The sequence below is a fragment of the Lissotriton helveticus genome, chromosome 8 (genome assembly GCF_964261635.1).
Source record: "Lissotriton helveticus chromosome 8, aLisHel1.1, whole genome shotgun sequence".
NCBI lineage: Eukaryota > Metazoa > Chordata > Amphibia > Caudata > Salamandridae > Lissotriton > Lissotriton helveticus.
In genome coordinates, this window is record NC_136069.1 from 1,300,585,870 (window position 1) to 1,300,603,636 (window position 17,767).

General features: G+C 40.5%; 1 protein-coding gene across 1 annotated transcript in view; it reads left to right on the top strand.

Moving 5' to 3' along the window:
• Positions 1-15,032, top strand: part of TSPAN7 (tetraspanin 7) — a 275,733-nt gene extending 260,701 nt beyond the window's left edge. Inside the window, exons 5-8 of the mRNA XM_078658270.1 lie at positions 716-871; positions 6,116-6,199; positions 8,515-8,587; positions 13,961-15,032. Coding sequence (XP_078514396.1) covers positions 716-871; positions 6,116-6,199; positions 8,515-8,583 — 309 coding nt within the window. The 3' untranslated portion in view covers positions 8,584-8,587; positions 13,961-15,032. The remainder of the gene's footprint in view (positions 1-715; positions 872-6,115; positions 6,200-8,514; positions 8,588-13,960) is intronic.
• The last annotated feature ends 2,735 nt before the right edge of the window (positions 15,033-17,767 follow it).

The window sequence follows — 17,767 nt, forward strand, 5'->3', positions numbered from 1 at the left end:
AAGAATATCAGACTACCACTAGGTACGGTCAGACCAATAAAAGAGATAATATTTAACACCTGTTGTTTTCAATGTCCTGAAATGTCAAAAATGTGATATGCAGCTCTCTGAATAATATTATTAATAATCATTATAATAATCCTAGTAACCATGTACTAATAATAATATTAACAATAATAATAATCATGATAATTGATATTTCTAAGATTATCATGAATAGGAATATGATTGTTATTATTAAATATTCATATCGTTATTAAAAGTATGCTTTTGATTGTTATTCTTGTTATTATATTCCTCATGATTATTATTATGCCTATTGTTATTACAACCACAGATAACTTCCAGGTAAAGAATGGTATACCACTTCTCCATGCTATCTACTTTGTTTATTTTAATTAAATTGAGTATATGACGTATTTTTCACGAAGTTATGTTAGAAGGCAAAGAAACAACATTACAAACAGGGACATTTATTTCGAGGTGTCATTTTCTTTGTGTTTGGGGTGTCCTAGTATGTTCTAATTTTTTCTTCTGAACTCAAATGTATTTGATAGAAATCCTAATGTCCCAAAAATTGCACCTGTCTTTTCAGTTGTGTTTATTCTGCACATTTGAAGTGGTAGCTTTTGTCCATTTTATGTTATACAAAATCTATACAAGAAGGTAGGTGCACCACTGAGATATTCATCATTTTTCCTTTTTTCCTTTGAAGCTGCGCTGTTGTGGTGTGCAGAGCTACTACAACTGGACCAGTAGCAGTTACTCGGCTGAGTATGGTATTCCTTCAAGCTGCTGCTCAGACCTCAACGACTGTAAACCGGAGGACATGCGTAACATGACTATTGCTGCTACTAAAGTCTACCAGAGGGTACGTATTGCATTGAATGGTACCAAGAAAGTTGTAACCAATGAGTGAGTGGCGTAGCACATAACATTGATTGTGGACCCTTCAGTGACTATCAACATGTGTCAACTTTCAAACTTAAGAAGCATGGGCAGTGTGTTTTTTACAAACATGCCACTGTGTAAAACACAGCTTTCTGTTTGCAGATATCCTAAGGAATGTTCACTTGAATTGTGTCCCCAGGGCACTAGGAGGAAATTTGTCACGTGAAAGGCTCAAGGCTGGGGGAAGAAACACAAAGGAGGCTGGAGATCTGGATATTAATCCAGTCCTGGCTGCACATGAAGAAGGTCAGCAGTAGATCAGACCAATCGACATGGAAATCAGACCAGAGTTCCTTCTCCTGCCAATCTCAATGGAAAATATTGGATGATGATCACTAGAGGGACTTGCTGCATCTGCGTTTAGAGTAAGGGAGAGTCAAAGGTAGAGCTAACCTACCCGTTAGAGGACTGTGGCCCGTAGCCTAACCCAGACATTTAAAGAGACCAAAGATTAAGAAGTACAAAAAAGAAAAACAAACCAACAGGCCTGCTGCATAACTACAGTTGCTAAGGGCATGAATATTCCCCTAAATTAAGATTTTCCACAGCAGGATCACATGGACACAAGAGGAAGAATGTTGGTTCTGGAAATTGAAATATAGATGCTTCAGGGTCATATAATGACATGCCTGGCTGTGAAACCATGCACATCTTCATCCCTGTAAAGTTAGGGATTCGACTGAATGATAGTGTTGAAATGATATAGTGTAGTTACTAACAAGTGAATATAAGCTGTTTGCTCTTCTTGGAAATGCAAGCACTGTATTCCTCTGCGATATGAAGTGAATTTTGTGTAAAATGAAAGTGAATACAACCAACATGCTTTGTTTTGTGCCCTAGCAAGTTACACCCTTGCATCTGAAGGTACTAGTAACCGAAGCTAATAAAGTCCACATTTGTAAAGCGCACAATCACCCGTAAGGGTCTCTAGGCGCTGGGGGGCCATCGGGAAGATTAAGCGAGCTATTGCCCAGAGTCACATGGTGCTGGGCTGACCTGCCGCCGGAGCCGGGGATCGAACCGTGGTCCCCAGATTCCAGCGTCAGTCGCCCTGGCCGCGGCGCCACACCTCTTCCATGTGTGTGTAATGAACAAGGCACGAGTGAATGTGTGGTATTATCCGCCTGCCCACTCCGCCCTCCATGTGGAGTTTCGCAAAACTCTGCAAAGTGATGCAGAGCAGAGTTTTTTTTAACAATAACCCCTTGTGAGCGGAGCCGATTTTATCCCTGAGCGGATGATTTAGAGAGTGAGAGGGATTCGGACGGCTGCCGGCCGTCCTCCGCACACGCCCACCATGACGTATGATAGCCAGGGGCCGTCCGAAGCACCGAAGGGGATAATTTGGCGAGCGCAGGTGAGAAAAATCTTGTGTTAGATCTCCCGGAGAGATTTCTCAACACGGGTGGACGTGGTAGGTCATGACCGCTGGGGATGAGAAGTCTGCCTCTCACGTTGAGGAAGCTGCTCTTCGAGTATAATATCTACTCGAGTGGCAGAAAGAAGCAGAACCTCTGCTGTCATGCGTAGTGCTGTTTGTGCTGATTTTACAGCATGGGACAAACTTCTGGTGCTGAAAATCAGTGCGAGCAGCGCGACTTATAACACTATGCTGCTTGCAGAACAACGTGGAGTGCGGCAGAGTTTTTTCAGGACTTCAAGGAGTTCTGTGGAGCAGAACGCCACAGACGCCATCCCGGCCGATTTATATTACATAAGAGATAATGCCACCCAACCCTCATGTAAATTTCTGCAGACTGCAGGGGCTCATTAACAGAAACAGCATGCTTGGATCCATGCAGCGAAACAGAATATCCAAATCTGATTACCATTTGATGAGGCTATGCAGATATAAAGCTGACTATGGGCCAGCTGCTCCAGCGTCAGACAGGCACAGTCAGTAATGAGAACAGCGAAAGAGAAATCAGCCATGCCTCTTCTTTTTTGTTCTCTTTGATGCCTGTTCATTTAATGGAAGACATTAGTCTTAAACTGTGCAACATCTTAGCCAATTTTCAAACCATCCTTGGAAATGTATACTCTATTAGCATATATGGAAAGTAGTATGCATATATATATATATATATATTTATATATATCCATGTCTAGTCCTTCTTTTCCTGATGCCTGATTAACCAGAGTTAATTTCGCCCAGTAGGCTAACAAGAAGCTAAGTTGCATTCTTGGTCCTTCGCCGTCATGCCATGCGTTCCGCAAACCCAATGGCTTCCAGATCTCTAGACCCACGCCCCTTGCTGTCATGTTTATACATCTTAATGTGCTCGGTACTTGCACTCTCTTGTATTGTGTACGTTTTTTAAAAAAAGTTTCCCTTTATTGGGTTTCATTCCATCAGTGAAACCAGATGTATTCTTCTGTTTTAATAGTGTTACAGTTTAGTTTTATGGTGCTTCACCCCTATTTCACCGGGCTTATGAAGTCTTTTTCCACCTGAAGAACTTCCAGACAATTTGTTGGTTTCTGTGGGCAGAAGAGCCCTGGTGATTGTAACATCGAGTTTCAAACTATAGTTGCCCTGTGAAGCCAGACACAGAACTCTGACTACATAGCCCTTTAAGATGATCAAAGACTAAGACACCTAAAGGTGTTTCTTGTGGCATTTCACTGGGCTCTGCCCACAGTTTCATACCTAGGTTACATGACAGACTTAGGCCAACATGCTTGGTGGGGATTAAAACAGGAAATCGACCTTGGTGCCCTTAGCAGCTGCAAATCAATAATTTCCATAAGTGCCTTCTGGGGACAGATGCTTTGCTGCACCGGAAAAAACGGGGTGGCCGTGTGCCAAGCCTGGCTCATGGGCACCATCTTGGTCCACAAGGCCTATCTGCAAACTTCCCATACTACCATTCTTGGGTTTTCTTTTGAAGCTTGGACTTGGCCTTTACCCCACAAGCTCTTCTCTCATCTGCCTCTGTGAGGTTTTATGAAGGGCCTTCTGGGGGTGGCTTTTGATGGCTATCTTTTGCACTTTTAGTCTTCATTTATACATGCCAGGGTTTTCCCCACGGTCTCCTATCCTATGTTCCATGGTGTCTTGCTTAGGACTTGACCATGACGACTTCATGAGTGTAACATAGGGTTTGCCTTTTAGCACTTGGGTCCAGTTGTCACCTGCTGCCTGAATTCCCCACAATGGCAGAATTCCCCTTCAATAGACATTCAGGGGCATATTATCAAGGGGGTTTATCTCCGCTTTTTTGGCTTTAAAAGCCAAGAAAGCGGAGATAAAATTATCTCCCTATTACCAAGCTGTCGCTAACACCAGTTAGTGACAGCTAATAGGAGATAGCGACCATCTTGGGCCCCGCTTTGCATGTCAGTGATATTTATCACTAATGACATGCAAAGTGGGCGTGCCAAGATGTTAGCGACTGGAAACAGTCGCTAACATCGCTATCTCCTATTACCAACTTTTGGAGATATTCGCGCTAAGCGCGAATATCTCCAAAAGCTAACACCTGCCCTGAGCAGTTCTTCATCATGTTATCCAATGGGAGGTGGATAACATGGCTAAGAGCATTTGCTCGATAATGCATGAATATCGCTGACTTTTCAGCGATATTCATGCATTGCGGCCGTTTTTTATCGCATTTGCGATAAACCTTGCTAATAGCAAGGTTTATCTGCGATAAAAATCGCCGATGTGCGGCGATAATTTTTGTCTCTAAACAAGTTAGAGACAAAAATTATCGCTAGTTGTTGGTAATATGCCCCTCAGTTGTCCCAGTCCCAGTCTATGATATGTCTGGGGCTTAACTAACACTTTTTTGGTATGTTTTTCAAGCTCAACCTTTTTATTACAGAATCAGGGGAATAGGGTTAAGCGCCAGACATCATAGTGCAGATTTCATGAAAAAGTAGAAACGTCCTTGTCACACATCACCTATATTTTCTTTACCCACCCCAGTCTTAAGAATATTCAAAGGTTAACCTTATTATTAATTATATCATAAAGCTGTTAGATTATCTCAAATCTACACTGTGTCCTACTAAAAGAATAAGACAGGGATAATGGAGGAGGTTAACAAGAAAGATCATGCTTAAGAACCTCTTATTATATTTGATATATGACTTAGAGGATGAACATTCCCATCTGTATGTACCAGCAGTCACAGGCTGCCATTTTCTCTTTGTCGGCAGATGTTGCCCCTGCACTCTTCTTAGTTATCCATCATATAAGGCACTCTGCAAACTACTAATCTGGTGCTCCCAATGGCCACTCTTGGTGAGAATGGGGAAATGCAGGACTTAAATGTCTTTCACCATATCATAGTACACATTCTCTACCCCTTTTCCATGGTACTCACTGGTGAGAACATGTCCTTAATTTTCAGTGCAGTAACTTCACTCAGGAGTGATGCCTATTGCCCTGTGTTAATTACCTCCCGTGGCCTCTGGTAGCAGAAATCCCTTTTTATATTTTTCTGAAAAAACATTTTTGCCATTATTAATATGACAGCGATTGTTTTGCCGACTGTCACAACCTGTTGTGCCGGTTTTGCATAGCTGATCACTAATCTTTTTGCGTAAATGTTAAGGGCAAAATGGAGGTTAGACGCTGTTGCAGATTCGGCAAGGCCACTCCGCCTCATCTTCTTCTCCACAGAGTTCCTGGCTGGGATTTACAAGTTTTCCTCATCAATCAGTCCTCCTAGGATTACTGTATGTTTGATGACGTATAGCCATCATTACCTACATAGTATGCTGATCAGCAATATCTACTTTATCTCAGAAGCCCAAAAACGTGACTCAACCAGAGTAGGAAGAGTTTCAAAAGTGTAAGATGCACATGAACTAAGACATATCCTAACTCTTGATCATAAACCTCTCCAAAATTCTCACCGACATTAGTGCTCATCCTTACAATCACACATGTAACTCTCCAATTTTTTTTAAATTAGCCATGCAAAAACAGTGCAGTATTTGATTTTTTCTAATTTTTTATTGCAAATAACTTTATAGCCAACTTCTCCCATTACATTCGCGCTATAGAGAATGTCTTCTCCAGAACTCTTTATAGCCACCTAATCCCCATCTTTGTGGGTGTACAATGATAGTCCGTGATATGAGAATTTACATATCATCACCGTCTTTCACTCACACATGCAAATTTATCACCATTGTCTTTTTTTATCTGCAGGGGTGCTATGAGCTTGTGACCAGTTTTATGGAAACAAATATGGGAATTATTGCTGGAGTGGCATTTGGGATTGCATTCTCTCAGGTACAAAATCATATTTTTTGCTTTTCTATCCTTTGGTATGACTTTTGCAATGAAAATGTTTACATAATTTAGGAAACCACAAAAAATATCCGGGTCTGTACAATGTTATGACATTTTTTGCGACAATGGTATTGTCTATAACATAGTTGAAAGTAAATAAAATCTGAATCAGTAGCGGCCCGTGGAGGGAGTCCCATGGGGCGGTGAGAAGGGGTGGGGGAGGGGCAGGGTGGGGGGTTGTAAACACCGGAATATGGATGAACGGAGGAAAGTAAACATTTAAATAAATGAAATGAATTCGTTTTATTTATTTAAATGTTTACTTACCTCCGTTCATCCATATTCCGGTGATTACTACCCCCCGGAATGAACGGGTGTAAGTAATCAAACAGCAGCATTATTTGGTGTCTCTAAACAGTGACAGAGTGGTATTTCGCAAAACAAAATAACAGCACAGCTAAAACATAAATGGCCAAGCACAGTGCAACAAAACCATAAAAATAGGACACCACACAACAATCACACCAGTAAATTAATGCAAAACAAAAAAAAACTAATAACAACAAATCACTACCACAACCAAATGCAACACAACAATGGATCACAATAACACAATGGCACAATACAATATAAGACAGTAACACACTTATTAGAATAACAACACAACAGAACAGAGCAACGTGACAAATGCACTATCACAATACATCACAGTAACACAATAGTACACATAAAATGCAGCACAACAATGTGCCATAGAGCAACACACAAAACAAAGCACAACCCAACACCTTTCTACCACACCACAGCACCAGAACACAACACAATAAACCCTTACTGAAAACAGTTGCATGTGTGTGCTGTTGTATTGTTTTTTGTGGTGTATTATTGTATTCTGTGTCATGATGGAATGCTGCATAGAATTGGTTTGTAGTGATATTGTTGAGTTGTGATTTTGTGTTATCATTGTTTTGTTATTGTTTTTCTGTTTTTTTTTCCATTTTGTTTGTGTGTTCTGTTGCACATTTGATGTGTTATTGTTGTACTGCTCTGTTTCTTTCATGTTTGCTGTTACTGTGCAGTGTTATTGTAACATAGTGTGTTTTTGGGTGTTGTGTTGTGATTTTGTGTTATCATTGTTTTGTTATTGTTTTTCTGTTTTGTTTTCCATTTTGTTTGTGTGTTCTGTTGCACATTTGATGTGTTATTGTTGTACTGCTCTGTTTCTTTCATGTTTGCTGTTACTGTGCAGTGGTATTGTAACATAGTGTGTTTTTGGGTGTTGTGGTATTTGAAGTGCATTCCGTGTGCATAGATATGCAGAAATATCCATGAAATACATTCCCGCCTTCACAAGACGGGGGAGAAAGGTGTATGTATCAATCACTATGTTACTTACCACAAATGGTATGTAATGGAACAAAAATGTTTGTGGTCTGGCCCACGGTCACTATTGAAAATATGAGATTCATGCAAGACACAATCAATAAACTCCCAGTCAGCACTATAATAGTTTACTTTTCTGTAAACTTGCTTTTTCCTGCCACGTTCCCTCTTTCAGGTTCTTTTTATTTACTCACTTCCTGAATTTTGGCTTTTTTATTTCTCAGTATTATTTCTATTTTTCTAATTCCTTTGTGCTGCCTAATTTTTCAGTTGTTCCTCATGTTGTTACCAAATTGCGTCTGTGCCCACAGCTTACATTTTCTTGTGTCCCTTTATTTTGCCATTTTAAATACATTGGGGCAGATTTATGAAGACCTTGCGCCGCCGGTGCGTCACTTTTTCCCATGTTAAAAGTGACGCACGGGAGGGCTGGAATCCATAGATGGATGCAGCAGTTTATGGGACTGGTTCTGAAAGGATCTTTTTATTGATTGTTGCAGAATATTAAAGCAGGTCGGATGGTATCGAATTTCCAAACCATGCTAGTAAAAAAATGACAATGAGGTAATTTAATAATTTGCCTTGTGCTTCACAACGAAGTGATATTTGCCCATAAGTACACGTGATGGCCTTCACGTTTACACCATTTATCACATGAATTATAAACAACAAGTAAAATTGTTAGGTTGTACAGTGATCAATCACGTGAAATGTTTATGACCTTCGATGTAGCGTTCATGTAGCCATGTGAACATAGCGTTTAAAGGCCCATGTGCTGCTAGACATTCTGTTACATTTTGTGGCACTCCGGGTAAAAAAACAAAGTTTTCTCTTTAAAAAAAAAAAAGAATCGAAATGTAACTTTGATAATAAATTGTGATGATCTTTTCTGAATATGCTTATTAGATTTTGTTTCTTTGTGCTTTTCTTAGTTGATTGGAATGCTCTTGGCTTGCTGTCTTTCGCGATTTATTACGGCCAATCAGTACGAGATGGTGTAATAAGGTGAGTGATTCTGTTTTTGTATGCCACTTGACGACATGTATTATCCTTCCATTATTCATCTCAATATTTTCAGGGTGCGGTCGCTTTTTAATTTAATTAGTTTGGGAGATTCCTGTGAGTTGGATAGCAAATTGAACTTAGGAGACTGAAATAACAAGCAGGTGATTCTATATTTATTTTCATCTTAAAAGCATGCCCAATAAGCAGTGATCAAAGTAGCCTACGAGTTTCGTCCTATTCGGACTTCTACAGGACTCAAATATTAATGTAACAGTTCATAAATCTTGACAGACTAGTATCGCATGCATGGTCCAGAATATTATCCTTCCGTTCAAGAAAAAGATCGAGTTTGTGTGCTTGATATGTGATATTGAGGGCACAGCGTCTGTTTGTGATGGGAACTTTTCCACGGAAGGATAATATTCTGGACCATCCATGCGATACTAGTCTCTCATGACTCAGGAATTGTTACATTAATGAAACAAGGATTGGTAGTGGTGTTTCCCACAATGGAAAAAGACCGCACTATCACTTATCGATTTATATAAAGGAAATTAAAATGGGCTTCTAGTAAGATCTAACACGTTTAGTTAAGGCGGAGTGCTACACAGACCACTGTCACCCACTACCAAGAGTGACTATTACCAATCAAAAAAGGTCGGTAAATCAAAACATGCACAATAGGGTCAAAGGGAGCACAATCCTAAGCATATGTAGAGCAAGTGATAAATGATCACAAGATTTTAACCCCTTCGATGCGGATGACAAAGCCAGCTCGTCATGGGCGTTACCTGCGCTACGCGGATGACGAGCTGGCTTTGTCATAAACAGCGCATTTTTGAAATTCCAGCGCACAGCGGGAAAACGCGGTAGCGCGGTAGAGGTTAAGACAACAATTAAGCAGAGTCCAATTGAAAATATCAATAAGTATTCTTTTTCACTTAAGGTACACAATCAATTGTAGTCCATGTGTGTTAATTTTTCCATTTATTCACAATGCTTCATAGAAGATAATCAAAAACAGTCAACAAGAGCAGCCAACACGTGTTTCGTCTGTACATCCAATCTGTACCATGACTTTTTCAAGGCTATATATAAACAGATGGGAGCGTGGTTGTTCGTGGCCTCGCTCTTAAGTCTGAATATGAGAAGTCTCGTCTTGGACCTATGTCATATAAGTGATGGGCATTGTACAGTAATCTTCAATGTAAGAGTTTAAAAATTGAATGTTATGTTTCTCATGTAAAGGGACAGTTCCAACATGGACACTCAAAGTAAACGAGTTGTAAATGTAAAGTAGCCGGGTCGGGCTATCCCACTTGATCTGTCCACTGGATCAGGTATTGAGAAGCACTTTACGTTTTGACTTGCTTAGTATTGCTTATTCTTGTTTCTGCGGGGGACCGTGTATTAAATATGTCCGTCTGGGAGGAGCTTAACGCTTTGTGTGGCACCAAGTACGTACCGGATGCAACACCCCCCCCCAAGCATTTCAGTCGTGGGCGAAAATTCTGACTATGTAAGTGGTACTCCGCGGGTCCTACCCTTACCCCTAAACAAAGACATAAATGAGCCCAATGCTCTGTTTCGGGGTTTCAATACTAAAAGGAAGCATGATGGGGCAAATGCTAATGAGAATCCACCAAAAACTCAAAAGTTATACACCAGCCCCACAACATCCCCCTCTAATCTAATCACATCTAAGGCGGATATGGATCCGGACACAACAGATGACCCTGTTCCGACCACCCATTTGACTTTGTTGGCTCAGCCTGAGCAAATGTTCTTATCGGCTATATCACCCTTGGTTACAAAACTCAATGACTTGGGGGACAGGCTGACCAGTATTGAGAAACAAATGAAAAGGAATTCCTCACCAACCAAGAAACTGGTAATACCCGTTCATTCTAATCAGCCCACTACCCCTGTTAAGTTCAAGTCATCTACTCATAAGAATGTTCAAACTAACATACTTCCACTCCCGCTTAACTCACCTACCGCAATAGGTCCTAAAGTGGCATTGAAACCATTGTTAACCAACTACACAGTGGCCAGAGCAGATCCAGTAAGAATGCCACACATTAACCTACCTCCTGATGCTGCCCCATACGTGACTGTCCTCTCCGGGGTTCCCCCACTTAGACAGGGAAAACATGAAACATACCAGGAGCTGCTAAACAAAGCTATTTACTGGCTACAGAACAAAAGACCTTTGCCACCAGATCTAGATGGTGGAATCCTGAGTGTCAGGAGGGTGGGGTGGATAGGTACGTTGCCCAAAAACACCTCTGGAGACCTCGTTTTAATAAAATTTAAGAATAAGAACACCACCCCATACTTACGATCTTACCTGCCCAACGAAGGAGACTGGCCTATCTGCATCTGTGACTTGCATGACTTTTATCCAAGTATCTCACCCAATCCGTTGCCCAGATTAATGACAAAGAAATACAACCCCTGGGGAAGCGGACCCTGTACATCTAGCGCCACTAACCATCTAGCCTTTAACAGATTTGATCAAAGGTTTACAAATCGTATTTTCTCATAACAATTTTTTTTTTTTTAAGAGGCCACTCAATAGTACTTGCATAATTGACACGGTTGTAAGCACTTAATAAGCAAAATGCCAACATAGGTTTGTCCGACGCTCTTTCCCTAAGCATTAGCTATTTTGTGGCACTGTATGCATGACCCACTTTTCATTTAGAGCTGTTATGAAATGTCCTATATTGATTAGCTGTTTTGTCATATCCATTTAATTCTATTTTAATAGTTGAAATTAACTTTTGTAATGTAATGTCAAGGTACTTATTTTTGTATTGCTGCTGCTTTTATGATTTTAAACTAAAAATCGAATAAAGCTAATCTGACTGACTGACTGACTGAATAAATGGAAAAATTAACACAGATGGACTACAATTGATTGAGTACCTTATGTGAAAAAGAAGACTTATTGATATTTTCAATTGGACTCTATTTAATTGTTGTCTTAAAATCTTGTGATCCTTTATCACTTGCTCTACATATGCTTAGGATTGTGCTCCCTTTGACCCTATTGTGCATTGTTACATTAATATTTGAGCCCTGAAGAAGAACATTCTTCAGGGACTTTAGCTACTTTGATCACTGCGTATTGGGTGTGCTTTCAAGAAGAAATGAATAAAGAATACATTAACACAGACATCACCTCTTCATGTGCTAATTATATGTTAAGCTTTGATAATAATCATTGTTACAAGTGACATGACACATGTGCCTAACTCATATGAGATAGACCTAATTTAATCAACATTGTGGGTGCTGAACAACTATCAATCAATGCTGGGTTCCAACAGTACTAATACACGTATTTACATTCATCAAAATGAAGCGCTTTGTTAGTTATACGACGTGCAATCCTCTCATATGTTTCATGGCCTCACATCGAGAAGAGCCTTTTAACCTATTAAATGTTGATCTCAAATAATACCTTCTTATATCAACATGTAATGTGCATGATAAAAATAGATGTGTTCTGTTTTCTGTTCTTCTGAAGCACATTGGTACTACTACTTTTTGAGATCACTTCTGCCTACCAAACACAAATTGTAGTCCCTTCAAGCCTTTCAAATAAAAGTTGTGTTTGCTAAGAATAATAGATAGATTTAAAATCAAATTATCACGTATATACATTCACATGGTTTCATCCCAGACATGTATGCTCTGGAGCAAAATATTGTTTTGTAAATGACACGCATGCTCAAAGTGGATTAAGCATGGAGTAATAACTAGGAGTACTAACTAATCTGTTAGACAAACATTGGTCATCTCCAGCATTAGCACATTTTCTCAGATCCCACAATTTTTGCCATTAGTCATCCTTTGTTTTGCATGGAATCCTGGTTTTAGTTTGAGTTCTTTAAATGACTTAACCAAGAATACTTTACTTTGGCTTAACTCAAGGCAACCACTTTAACCCCTTCGCTGCTTCTGTCGGCCAATGGCCGTTGCGAGCACTACCTCCGTAGTGCTGCGCACGTCCGTTGGCCGACGCAGCCCCGCCCACTCAATGGAACGCTCCGCACCGCGGCGTAAAGCGTTAAGGGCATCTTTGAGGCATTTATTTATAGCTCACACAAATGTGCATGGACATTTCTCTTCAATTCTCACTGCATTCAACAAAACACAAAGGTTGAATTAATCTTGGGAAAACATTTTGGATACAATAAAACCTTAAAATACGTATATCCCCATACTTCACATTCATAAGTAATGGATGAAATATTGTCTTGAAATGTTTTTAAAAACGGGGAATTCATTTAGAGTAATCTCTTTTAAAAACTCGATTTATTGTTGCTCACTGAAAACTGAGTGCTGTGCAATTTGAATCGATGGCTGGATACAGAGTTGTTGCTTTCATTTCCATAAAAGCAAAGTTGTTCGTGGGCCTCAATCTAGTTTTCATTTTTTTTAAATGCTTAGGATTTTCGCTTTAGTCTATTTCAGTTCTTGCAGCTACAGTTGCCAGAAGCATGCTTTCTCATTTAAAACCAGGCTGGTAGTGCACAATTGGTTGCAAACTCCTTTTGTGTATGCTTTTTCGCTGGGGTTGATGGAGAACTGAGTGGAAAAGAGGGTTACTTGTTAGAAAAGTGCAGAACAAAAACATGTGAAAAGAATATATCTAGTGTTCGTGTACTTGTATTCAATTTTCTTAAATGTGAAAATGTACTCACAAAAACCCCACCACAAATATTATTCTCACCGAGGAATTTTTATGGTCACTTTTTGCTCCAGATCTTGTTGGTGTGAGAGCTATACTGTTTAGATCATACTAAAGATATGATGTCTGCCCACCAACCATATAGGGTCGTTGGTTCATCCTCTCTTAGTAGCCATACCAAAGACATCAATTTTACAATAAATTGTTGAGTGAATTGAAAATGACAATCAGCTCGTAGACAGGAATTTTTAGGTACTCAAATAGTGGTAATGTGTGATGCTCATTGTACTAATCAGAATTTATGAAAGATCTGAAACTCTAGAAAAATGAGTAATGCCTATGTGACTAGGGTAACAGTTGCGTAACCTATGACAATAAAGGGACTGATTACGAGTTTGGTGGACAGGTCACCCCATCACAAGCTTGAAATATATCCCGCTCTCCATATTACGAGTACCATTATATTGCTTTGGATATATTGGAACTCGTAATATGGCGGACGGGATATCCGTCATATTTCGGATCGAGTAACCTGTCCGTCAAACTCACAATCGGGCCCAAAGTTTCTTTGGAGCTAAATATTGGCGTAAGGGTTAGTCGTTAGTGTGCTTGGAGAATAGCTCTCCTATAGATTTCCACTTTTACCAATAATGTTCCCTTTTGTCTTTCAGCGAGGCTGTTTGAAGCTCAACTCCATTTCAACGTCAGAAACTGCAGGAAACGAGGAGACCTTTTTGAGAATGTTAGAGCACATACCAAGCACATACTGACACAAACGCACCACTCCATGTTCCATATCCCTGCACCATTTTGTTGTGTAGTCATTCCTTCAAGTACAGCTGTGCCACAAGGAGTAACTAGCCTGGTAGTACCCAAACACGCTCCTTGGAAAGGCTCTGCATATGATGGCACTGCATGTATGTGTTTGGTCATACCGTAGTGGCGTCGTAAGAACCGTAATCCATTAACGGCATCGATCTCGCTGTGCATGTAGTGACTGGAGGGCATAACTGGCCTTTCGTCACAGTTGATAAATGTTGCACACAGTTATATAGAACGGTATACATACAGAGATATATACATTCATATGAATATATATTTAAAAATCATGTTGGAATAAATCTTTTTGTAATGGCTTTACAGAGGTTTTAACCGTATCACCAGACCCATCTACCCGAAAAAGACCCACGATGCACCATGAAGATACTTGAAAAAAACGAATGTCGTAATATTGTTGTGCTTCAATGGGAACTGATATTTCTGATGTTAGACCAGAGTTTGGATCTAACTCTCTGTTGTACGCCTAGTGCTTCAGCTTTGTCTAGTGCATTTTGCATCTGAACGTATGTATTAGTGTTACTAAACTGTGTTGTAGCTTAGTGTAAGGGCAGTTTAATATGGTGTCTTTTTATCATTCAAGTATGGAAACTAATTGAAGTTGTGCGGTAACACAGCCTTTTGTCCTTTTTTTGTTAATTTGTTTTTTTGTTTCACTTGAATCTTACTGGCAACAACCAAATAACACTGTAAAACCAATGTGGGCTCGCGCACATAGGAAGTATCCTGGAAGACGGGTGGGAGGGAGGGCTGTAGAAAGTAATGATAAAAAGTGAAAAAAAACCTTTATTATTGAAATATCTATTATGAATTTGTTTTGTTATCGCCTCCGTCTAGCATGCCAATGAGAATGCTTTGATATTGTGACCATTTGTGATATACGTATTAATAAATTGAACCATGACAGTTCAGGCTCACTGTGAATTTTTTTAGGTTGCAACAATTTGCCCTCCATATGAAAAATAGGTTGTATGTTATTGGATGGGTTGCTATGTAGGTATGTCAAATCCTTGTTATTAGTCTGAATTTCACTTGCTCTTTAAAGTACTAAGCCGTAGAATCTATTTTCAAATATTTAGAGAGCATAACTTTTTCATGTCTTCTAACTGGCCACTAGTGGCATTGAGAACTAGCAAAGTCCTTGGGACAAACAACCTTCCTGTGTACCCCACCCCATTAACCCCTTTCTCTCACATCCACAACACGTGCTATACCTTTTCTGCATGTAAACAAAGTGTGCCCCGCTGTTTTCTGGCTGTATCATTTTTTTCTATGTGGTGGGGACTTTGAAGATGCTTTCAGTAATACCTGAACAGTCAGACTCAATGGCGGCTGGTGACATTTCAAAGCGGTGGAGGCATAAAATGTGGGTATGACTTTTATGTAGCAAGCAAAGTGAGCGAGCTTAATGGACAAACGTGGTTTCCTGTCACATACCTTCTAAATGTACACCAAGAAGAGGTACAACTCTAACATGTCACAGAAAAGCATTTATTTAGGGCCATTTAATATCACTAATAAACCAAAATGTGTAGTTTAGGGATGGATTGCTGCAATTCTGCTTCTGGACACCCAAACTGTACAATTACGGTTGGGTGCTAGGACCCAGAAAAATAAACATAGCAGTATACATTAATTCTGAAAATGTATTAGAGTTGAGGTAGCAGGCTTTCAATGCACAGCAAGGGATGAAGATTCTAAATCAAAGATCAATGTTTCTCCATTTATAGAAGGTATACCATGGGATGTAAACAAAAACGTGAGCACTTACCTCATGCACAGCAGCCAACACTCCTGCAGCTGTTGAATTAAAAAAGAAGAACAGCGGACCAACTTTTGCTAACATATCTGCCAGAGTTTTCGGATTTGATCTCTCAGCCTGGACTTATCCACTGGAAGTGTGCTCTGTTGTGTTTTTCCTTCATCGTTGACTTTGCAGGGAGATTCTGTGGAACATGTGCCATGATGTACAGGTGCAGAACATCGCACTAAGATACCCTTCTAGGTAAACGTGAGGATTACAAATGCTTATGCGTCTACCCAGTGATAATCAACCTGCTCCAGAAGGTCTTGTCTTCCTAAACCAGCCTCCACACATCTGAACTTCATATTTCCTTTCCCTTTTTCCCCTTACTCTTCCACATTCTCACTTCCTCTACCCCACCTTTACATGTTTTGTGGTCTCTTGATACATTTATGCACTCTCTCCTTTTTGCACACAGCTGTCTCTATTCATTCGCTCATTCTTCATGCTACAGCACTGCTTTCCTTTCTCTGGGGGGGACATCCCAATGCAGCAATTTCCTCTTTACCATGGTCAGTCACATACCCTACTGGCAGGGTGAAGGAGGAGAAGTTTGGACTTTGTAGCACTGCACAGATCACATTTAGCACTCTCTGGACGAGAGGGAGGTAGTATAGCTGAAAAACAGGACGCAGCAAGATCTGGAGACCTACAGAGCTCTAGTTGACTGTACTTGCAGTGTATCTATGGACCAGGCAGCGGGCTGCATGGGAGCGTCGTAAATCTTTTGCGAGAACCGGTACATGACACTAAAAAATACAGAACTTCATTATCTGTCCCGTGATGCCATAGAACCATACTTTCTATCTTCTCAGCACTGCCAAGTGACTCCAGAAGAGTTCCGCCTGGGGGAGCCACCAGGAACGCTCCTTTCTTCCAAAAGGGGCCCCTCTAAACATGTAGCATATATTTATCCACTCCAGTTGTTTTAACCTTGTATGAAATGCTAATGTTGTTCAATTGAATGTATATCAGCTCTACTGAGAAGATGGCAAAAGTTAGCCCATCAAAAGTACTATCCCCTCTCAAAAATCGCCATTATTGCCCCACTAAAATAAAAGCAGCGGCCTTTACCTATTCTGGCCTCCCCTGGCACTCTGCCAAGGAAATGATGACTCTTGTGATGAGAGGTGCGGGTAACCGCCCACTTAAAAGTATAGCAGCACCGCTCAGATCTGCTGGCAGTGCCGTTTAGAAAGTGCAGCATCTTCGATGATGTCCCAGTAAGGGATTCCAGCTCACCGAGGAGTCCATGTGATTTCCAAATTCAAGTAAAGGAACAGCTATATTTATCAAGCAAACTGTCCGACCAGAATTAGTAGCTCGGTTCTGGCGACCAAACTCAGATCTCTGCAATGGGCACAGTAACCAGCTGAGCTAAATCAATCAATCAGGGGATTTGTAAAGCGCACTACTTACCCGTTAGGGTCTCAAGGCGCTGAGCTTTATATGCGAACAGGCGATAGACTGTAAAAAGGCCATTTGCATGAATCAATATGAGGCAAATTTCAGACAAATGGCTGGTGGCTGGCTGACTGCTTCAACCTTATCGGTTATCCATGTGTGGGAAGGACGGATCCCCCAGACAGGCTAATGCTGCTACATGGCCTATGAGTCTGGGGCAGTGTTAGTCTTTTGCGGGCAAAGGAGATGGAGACGTCATGAAAGTGTCCGTTTAAAGCACTAGCGTCCTTTACAACAAGACAGTCCTCTGAAGCTGCCTACCTCTAGGCACCCTGTGAGGCTGAAAGCAGCGTTCCGACGTAACTCTTTCAAACCCTGGTCTCTCACCTGAAAATGCCCAGCGTAGAAATCCGAGTGAGTCTGAATACAAAAT